The sequence below is a fragment of the Prunus dulcis genome, chromosome 1 (genome assembly GCF_902201215.1).
Source record: "Prunus dulcis chromosome 1, ALMONDv2, whole genome shotgun sequence".
NCBI lineage: Eukaryota > Viridiplantae > Streptophyta > Magnoliopsida > Rosales > Rosaceae > Prunus > Prunus dulcis.
Window position 1 is genome coordinate 30624085 of NC_047650.1, and position 8781 is coordinate 30632865.

The following is an 8781-nucleotide window of genomic DNA, read 5'->3' on the forward strand; positions in this document are numbered from 1 at the left end:
TTCTATTGATCTCTTGAAAAGAAGGAAAGAGTAAAGACCAAAAGCCGTAACGCCGTTGTGAAATTCCCGCCAAGTCTGACGCACAGCAGGGGCATGTGGCGCATATATAAACGAGATATACGTCACCGTCATTTTAACACCCTTTTGGCTTCGGGCTTTGGCCAATAGCTATATTATCAATTAAATTCGATTTAAATCGTACGTTGGTTACGGGATACTAGCAATTTCATCATAAATTGGCTCTCTGTGGCTTCAAACTTTTCTGTCTCCAGTCTGAACTTTGTCGAGCTCAGAACCCTGAGGCCCCGAACAACATGAAGAGTCCCTGACTGTCTTCCACCTCAAATCCCCAATTCTGGTCTTGTTTTATCGCTTAGAATTAGAAATTTAGAAATAGGAACTCTTGCTTTTGCGTCTCAGCTCTCAGAACGTGACCATGTCCGGACCACTCGATCGATTTGCCAGGCCTTGTGAGTTCACTTTCTTTGACCCATTCCTATATTTTCTGTTCGTTAATTGTTTTCAATTATCGCTTTCGATTCTTTATATTTCTTATTCTTAAGACTTTTGTGAAATTTTCCGCGTGGTTTAGTCATCCGAGATCTCTTTTGCTTTTGCGAGTTCTAGGGTTTTGAATTGTTGGGGGGGTTGTGTTGTTTTAATTTTGCGTACTAGTCTCTAGGGTTTTGGGTGTGGCCCTCGTTTGTTCTTACATGCTTTGGGAGAGATACTTAAATTTTTTTTATCTTCGACTAGAATTGGATTGTGACATTGCTTGGTAACAAGATTTATGCTAAGACAACGATGTTGATGGTAGCATTAGGACTTGATGATGGTAACTTTGTTAACGCTCTTTAGGTTTTGAGGGGTTCTCTAGCCATGACGAGAGAAAAGAAAGGAAGTCAGATTATGAGAATTCAGAGGACGATAGGAGGACTAGAATTGGGAACCTGAAGAAGAAAGCAATCGATGCGTCTAGTAAATTCAGACATTCGCTCAAGAAGAAAAGGAGGAAGAGTAGCAGTCGGCTCACTTCTGTTTCAATTGAGGATGTACGGGACGTTGAGGAGCTACGGGCTGTTGATGCATTTCGGCAGGCACTTATCTTGGAAGAATTGCTACCTCCAACACTTGATGACTATCATATGTTGTTGAGGTATTCATTTTCCCTTTTTTCTTCAAAAAAATAAGAGTAACGAAAAAGAAACAGAAGTTTTTTCCCGCAAAAAAAATATTCAATATGGGAAGTTTGGTTTTTTTGTTTCCTTGTGTGGGTTCTTCCTGAGGAGTTATTCTGTTGCAGATTTTTGGTAGCAAGAAAGTTTGATATCGAGAAAGCAAAGCATATGTGGGCCAGCATGATTCAATGGAGGAAAGAATTTGGTACTGACACAATTTTGGAGGTAAATTTTCAACAGTTTCATGTAACTTAGATTTTCTTGCCCTGCAGTGCATACTTGAATCTTTGTTTCTTTAATGACGTTGGTATGCCGCCCATCAGCAGAAATAGTACTCACATTCTTACTTTTTCTTCTAGGATTTTGAGTTCAGTGAGCTGAATGAAGTTCTAAAGTACTACCCTCAGTGTTATCATGGTGTTGACAAAGAGGGAAGACCTGTTTATATCGAAAGATTGGGGAAAGTTGATCCCAGTAAGCTCATGCAAGTGAGTTCCTTGGAACGGTATGTGAGATACCATGTGCAGGAGTTTGAAAGGAGTTTTGCCATTAAGTTTCCTGCCTGTTCTATTGCTGCAAAGAGGCATATAGATTCAAGCACAACAATTTTAGATGTTCAAGGCGTGGTATGCTTTCAATTGACATGATATTTATTTTGAATTGTGCTTGGAATTTTCAATGTTGGTATAATAGATTACATTAACGTTTTGGTTTGCTCCCTCAAATTGTGTACTTTTCAGGGTTGGAAAAACTTTACCAAGTCTGCCCGAGATCTCATGGTACGGCTGCAGAAGATTGATAGTGACAACTATCCTGAGGTATGCAGACTTGATAACTAATGCCATTTTAGCTTTCAATAATTGATGCCTTTTTCAATATATGTGGTAATTTTTATTAAATCCAATGAAGCATATCTTCTAATTTATCAATTCCGTATTTGCAGACACTTTGCCGAATGTTTATAATTAATGCTGGTCCTGGTTTTAGGATGCTCTGGCCTACAGTTAAAGCATTTCTTGATGCTAGAACAACTGCGAAAATTCATGTATGGTTGACGATACATCAGACCATTGGATGTTTCTATGGACTGAAGTTCTCAACGGGGTCAGCTGATATTTTTTTTATTCTTCTTTTTTTTCAGGTTCTGGGTAACAAGTACCAGAGCAAATTACTTGAAATAATCGATGCAAGGTTATTGATGCTTTTCCTTGTGGGTATGCGGGTTATTTATTGTTCAGTTGTCTTAACTATTAGATGTTGAAATATTTTGGGTCTTTTTAGTGAGTTGCCAGAATTTCTGGGTGGTAGCTGTACCTGTTCCAATCAGGGAGGTTGTATGAGGTCTGATAAGGGGCCATGGAATGACCCAAACATATTAAAGGTTCTGTTAGATGAATTATTATATTTGTGTCACGTTTTTTCTTCTGGAAACTGTGCTTTGTATGGCTTACATGTAATGATTTTTGCTTGCAGATGGTACTTAGTGGCGAAGCACAATGTTTCAGACAAATAGTTACAGTTTCTAACAGTGAGGGAAGGATAATTGCTTCTGATAAGCCACGTATTCCAATGGTACAGATTATTAGACCATCCTACTATGTCTACAATGGATCTGTATGTATTATTTTAGAATTGATCCAAAAAAAAAATTCTTCCTTCTGATGCTATGTTTATATTGTTAATTCAGATAAGAAGTAGTGATACATCTACCGCGGAGTCGGGATCTGAAGTGGAAGAAATTGCTTCACCTAAAGCAACTAGGAGCTACATACAACCTAAGTTGACTCCTGTTTGTGAAGAAGTAAGTGTCTCTATTCAAACAATATCTGTCATTTGAGAATGTTCAGCAACAAACGTCATTTGAGAATCCTTAGCAGGAAAAAAATGTAGAACCAATCTAATCAATGTCATGAAAGGTTTTAGCATCACTTGCTTTATTAGCAATTACATGTGTGTTTGGCTTTGCTAAACACAGGAATCTTCTGGTGTAAATGTTCATACCATGTCATCTGAATTTTGAGCTCATTGATGGTATGCTTCAATGCTTGTTTAGGCTAGGGTTGTTGGTAAAGCAAGTAGCTCTGCTGGTTTGTCAGAGTACGATGAATACGTTCCTATGGTTGACAAGGCTGTGGATATTGGATGGAAGAAACCAGTCTTGCAACAAAATCCACTTACTTCTAGAGGTTTGGAATCTTAGTTATGCTTTCACTGTACCCTGTGACATAGCGTTATTTCTTTCTTGGCAGTAATTTAAAACACTTCTTATATTTACAAACACCCTGCTACTATAAGAGTTGTGCTCTTTCTTGGCAGTAATCTCTCTCTCTCTCTCTCTCTCTCTCTCTCTCTCTCTCTCACCCATTGGAATACATTGCAGGGGCATCTTCACCAAGATCTGTGGGAAAAAAACCAGATGGAATCTTGGCTCATGTCTGGACTATGCTTGTGGCATTCTTTGTAGCCCTTGTTATGCTAATCCGATCTGTTGCATTACGGGCGACTAAGAAACTTCCAAACTCTGTTTTGGATTCTGCCCACAACATTCCTGACCTGACTGCTGACACAGTTCCCATGGAGGAACTCCGGCCTCCATCACCTGCTCCAGGGTTTAGCAAGGCAAACCTTCTCTCAGCTGCTTTGCAGAAGCTTGATGAACTTGAGGAGAAGGTAGGCATGCTGCAGGCAAAGCCTTTTGAGATGCCTTATGAGAAAGTGGAGCTATTGAATGCCGCTGTTTGTCGTGTAGATGCGTTAGAAGCAGAGTTGATTGCCACAAAAAAGGTAATTTTGTCTCTCATTTGATAATCGTTTGTTTGTGCCGACTTATCAACAGTAATGATTCATTGCTTGTTTTTACCTATGAAAATATCTGGTGTACCAACATGGTTGACTGAAATGTAGATATACAATGTTCACTAGTTACAAATACTGGTCTAAATATGATTTCACTAGTTCTCTCCATTTCCTGAATCCTTTTTTTTTTTTTTCTTCTTATGAATCAATCTAGATTTTTTGTCAAGTATACAGTCGTCATTATATGTTAACAAGGGTTATATATGCCTATATTTTGATATTTGCATATTTTGGTCAGTTTATATATTCATCTTTGTTATTTCTTGCACTTTTCGATCATTTTGATGATTTAATTGTGATTTCATGCTTCTTCCTGACTAGGCTCTGCATGAAGCTTTAATGAGGCAGGAAGAACTTCTTGCATATATAGACGGGCAAGAACAGGCCAAGCTTCGGGTTAGTTAAAGATTTTGCTCCCTCATCTGTAGTTGAAAGATTTAATCAATGCAGGCTTTTCTATATTTTGGGAATGAAACTGAAAATTGTGCCCGTCTCTGTTGGTATGAAACAGAAAAAAGGATGTTGCTGGTGAAGAGTCTGTTTCAAGAGGACTTGCGTGGTGATATGGTGGCTATCTTTGCTTGTTATGTTTAAAATATATTTTCGATATACCAAGTATGTCTTCCAGAGGTGCTGCTGTTTCTGTTTTTATAAGCTTCCTTGTACGTTACGCGTTATAATATTGTAAATAATGAAGAGTATTGTACAACATTCCTCAAGTTCTTCGGCCTGCGCATGCGCAATGACTCTCTAATTTATTTTGATACTGTAGTTATGATATGGAGAAATTCACCACGAAATATGTTAGAACCTTAATGTTTATAACATCTGCTATAGGGTATGGCTCTCGTCATCTGCAACATTGATATACTCTACTCACCTCGTTTGGATATAGCAGGAGTGATTATACTAAATTGCAGGCTCGGTAATTAAGTTATTTTCATGGTTAGTGAACACGATTTCATATAAATTGAATGTTTTAGAAAAAAAATTCTATCTCTAGGGAACTCATATCGTATCAATTGAAAAAAGTAAAGAGCATTCAGATACTGCTTTTACTTTGTCCATATTCATTTGCCTACCGTAATATCCTGCCATGCAGTTTCCATCTTGTTCTTGCTTTGGAGGAATGTGATAAGACCTTGAAGGGAAACTTGAGCATCATCACTCTTCAGCAGCTCTCCAGCAACTTCAGCAGGTGTTGCTTGCGCCTTGTAATAATCTAGCAACTTCTCAATATCTCCAAAAAGTAGGTGCTCTTGAATCCGCAAGTAATTGTATGCCAATGTCTTGAAACCACTGAAGGTGCAGTAGGACATGTGGATGTGCTGGTCCATCCGACCAGGTCGCAGCAACGCTGGATCAAGTCGGTCCTTTCTATTTGTGGTGAACACAATGATTCTCTCCTCTCCACAGGTTGACCACAATCCGTCAATGAAGTTCAATAGACCAGAGAGGGTAATCTGTAAATTAAGAAAGAAAGACATTAAGAACCCAACTTGTGAAATATATGATATATATTTTCTATACAGGCAATGTTAGGGGAGGGGGTGAAACAGGGGAGTAGTGAGCTTATATTACCTTGTCGTCTTCAACAGTTTTGGGTTCATTCTCAGCATCCCTGTTTTGCAACTCAACTGAACAATCTATATCCTCGATGACCAATATGGATCGGCTCTTGGTGCCAATCAACAACCTTCTCAAATCAGAATTGCATTGAACTTCCTTCAAATCCAAGTCAAAAATATCAAATTTCAGATAATTAGCCATGGCTGCAACCAAGCTTGATTTACCAGTGCCGGGCGGTCCAAACAGCAAGTACCCGCGTTTCCAAGCCTTGCCTACTCTCCTATAATAATCCTTCCTCTCTCTGAACCGATCAAGGTCCTCAATCAACGCCTTCTTAATCTCCGGGTCCATCGCCATGGTTTCGAAAGTCGCCGGATGATCAAGGTTTATGGAACCCCAATAGTCAGTGCCGTTATAGTCGACTGTGTGGAGCTTCACCACTTTTCTCTCCTCTTTGATTTCTTTGGACTTGTTCAGAATGTAGGGCAAGTAAGAGCTGAGCACCATGTCCCTGTGCTTCTTATGGAAGCTGAGCTCCAACTGTCGAACCTCGGACTGTGAATGATCCTCACGTTTGCCATTGGAGGCTGGTTTTTGGCTGCTGACCAAAACCCACTTGAAGTTGACGCCTTTGAAACAATCAACGAGCCCTTGGTTCTTGTCTATAGTGACCAGCAACTGCTTCTCCTTTTCCGGCTTGTTGACTTTGATTCGTCGCGTAGAGGTAGAGAGCAGGGTGCCCAGATAGAGGTTAGCCGCCTCGAACATTTCGTTCGGCGTCAGGCCGTCCAGCTCTTCCACGACGACGGTGATTTGGGACGACAGCTTTTGGAGGCGCGAGTAGAAGGAATTTTGGACGACATCGGGGATGAGGTCGTTTGCAATCGTTCGGAATAGAATTGCCGATGCGGCGAGTGATGCCGCCGCTGATAGAATGGTTTTCGGGGATGGTAGATTTTCCTGTGAGCACCACATTCTTCTTCTCTCTTTTTTTTTCTCTTTTTTTTTTTTAAATTTTTTTAATTTGGTGATGATATTGAGATGCGGCTGATAACGATGAGGCGAAGGTTTTTGTAGGGTTTTATTTTATCTTCGGGTTTGCTTGGTGAGAAAGACAATCAATAACAAGAAAGTTGGGATACTACCTACTTCAAGAAAGATTCCAGTTTAGGTCGGTGGTTTCTCCACGAATGTCTTGCGACTTTATTTTGTTACTTTTTTCTTTTCTCTATTGACACCTGGTTTTTTAAGTGAAGTTATCTTCTACGAAATTCAATCCAACTTAATCCAAATTTTAATTCGTTTAACAACTTTGGTTGGATGAAAATTTGTGCTGGTAGACATTTGGAATTTAAGAATTTAATTTTAAACAATTTAAATTATCTTATGAAATTAAGTTTAGAAATCTCGCTCCAAATCTATAGTTATGCTTTTGCCAACCTCACTCAAAATCTATTAACAACACGAAAACAAAACAAAAGCCATATCATGCTTAAGAAAAACTAGCTCCTTAGCACATTTGTGAGCATATGCAACTGGTTTTCTTTTTTGTTTTATTTTTAAAATTAAGAAAAAAAATAAGAATAATTATATTCCATAAAAGTAGAAATTATTATCTGATTTCATTTTTAATTTTAATTTTTTTAATATAAAAAAAGTGAATTTATCATATTTATTTATTTAATTAATAATTTTAATATTAAATATTTGAATTAATCAATAGCATTTTTTGGTATTTTGAATGCATGGCCATTCTTTGCCTTTTGCTATATATATATATATATATATATATATATATATATATGACGTGGCCTGCTTTTAACCATCAAATATTTTGTTAAAGAAATGGACGGCTGACATGGAGTTCAGTTCTCTACATCATCGATGCGTTTGGTCCCCAGTTCGTTCGTCGTCCTCGCACTATCCTCTACTCTTCTCGCTAGGGTTTCAATTTCGTCGTCGAACAGCCACGGGATCGATTCCTATTTATTGAAATTTTGTGAGTTCTTCAACCTCTAGAAAATCTCCAATCCTAACCCTAACTCACCAATCTAAAGCGGAGTTCAGAATAACCTCGATGCTTTTAGTCGTTAATTCGTTCTTGGATGCAAGAAAGAAGACAACGAAGAGTTGGGAGACGAAAAGTCGTACTCAGAGAACGACCTTCGCAGGATGAGAAGCACATGCTTATTCATTACATGGCTGCCAGGGAATCCGAATATCTACAGGTGAAAGTCTGAATTTGGGGCTCTTGAATTGATTGGCTTTCTCTTCCTTTGTTATTTCAATTTCTTACTGCGACTCAAAAGGTTATCTATCGTTTGCTAGGTTGGTGATGTGGTATTGTTCGTGTGCAATTCCTCAGTTGACTGCGGCGGATCGAGACAATTGGTAAGGTGCAGTGCACATTGGTAAAATTTCTGGACATTTATTGTTTCTGACTAAACATGTGTGGCCAATTCTTTTTTTTGATGTACCTTGTAATCCATAGTTGGCGTGACTAAGGTCTAAAATATCGGTGTTATCAGAAATGTCGGTAATCTAAAAACACGGAAATTTTAATAGAAATATCGGGATATTATCGATATCGATAAAAATTGAATAAAAAATAATTGATGTTACAAAAAAATTAATAAGATGGTAAGAAAGTTGTGAATTTTTTTTGGATAAATTGAATATATTTAATAAGGATAAACTTGGAAAGCAAAAGTTAGCTTGTATAATATATTAATGACATTATTTTAAGTGTAAGGAGAATGACACATATCAAGCAAAAAATGGAGAATGTCCAAAAGAAAAGGTTATAGAGAAAGTTGTTAGCATTCCTCATTTTGTTTTCCGTGGACAGAGAATTTGGACGCATTGCTCTCTGCAAAACGCAAGGTGAGCTTGCGTTTAGGACTTTTTACACTTTTGTAGTTGATGGGGGAAAACGATGGTGGGCTTCAGGCTTGGCAATTGGACCCTAGGGCCCATGAATGCGTTGTCGAGTTTTATTTATTTATTGGAATTACGTGAAATATGAGGGATGTATGTGGAATTTACATGTTTGTGAATAAAGGAAATTGATTTATTTCAATGTAAAAGGTTTTATTGATTATTAGCTGTCCGAAAGTGAACAAAATCTAAAACGTGATGTTCCAAAGTCATTTTCCTCCAAAACCAAAACAAACCTTGG

General features: G+C 38.1%; 2 protein-coding genes across 4 annotated transcripts; one reads left to right on the forward strand and one right to left on the reverse strand.

Moving 5' to 3' along the window:
* The first annotated feature begins 124 nt into the window (after window positions 1–124).
* On the forward strand, window positions 125–4861 carry LOC117614280 (phosphatidylinositol/phosphatidylcholine transfer protein SFH8-like). 3 transcript variants are annotated; one of them, XM_034343035.1, is made up of 14 exons: window positions 125–470; window positions 859–1156; window positions 1304–1403; window positions 1538–1804; window positions 1919–1996; window positions 2122–2223; window positions 2320–2369; window positions 2460–2559; window positions 2652–2750; window positions 2866–2979; window positions 3232–3364; window positions 3559–3962; window positions 4356–4430; window positions 4546–4861. In XM_034343035.1, exons 1-14 carry the CDS (start codon window positions 437–439, stop codon window positions 4564–4566), a joined length of 1875 nt encoding a protein of 624 aa, XP_034198926.1. In that variant the 5' UTR covers window positions 125–436; the 3' UTR covers window positions 4567–4861. The 3 variants fall into 3 exon arrangements, with proteins under 3 accessions (XP_034198926.1, XP_034198928.1, XP_034198927.1); XM_034343037.1 differs by lacking the exons at window positions 3232–3364; window positions 4356–4430; window positions 4546–4861 and having other exon boundaries at window positions 183–470; window positions 3559–3763; XM_034343036.1 differs by lacking the exons at window positions 2122–2223; window positions 2320–2369; window positions 2460–2559 and having other exon boundaries at window positions 186–470.
* A 102-nt stretch (window positions 4862–4963) lies between these two features.
* On the reverse strand, window positions 4964–6814 carry LOC117614281 (AAA-ATPase At3g50940-like). The gene is made up of 2 exons (XM_034343038.1): window positions 5616–6814; window positions 4964–5497 (listed from the first exon to the last, which is right to left on the reverse strand). The coding sequence occupies exons 1-2, from the start codon at window positions 6576–6578 to the stop codon at window positions 5105–5107; spliced, it is 1356 nt and encodes a 451-aa protein (XP_034198929.1). The 5' UTR covers window positions 6579–6814; the 3' UTR covers window positions 4964–5104.
* Between the last annotated feature and the right edge of the window lie 1967 nt (window positions 6815–8781).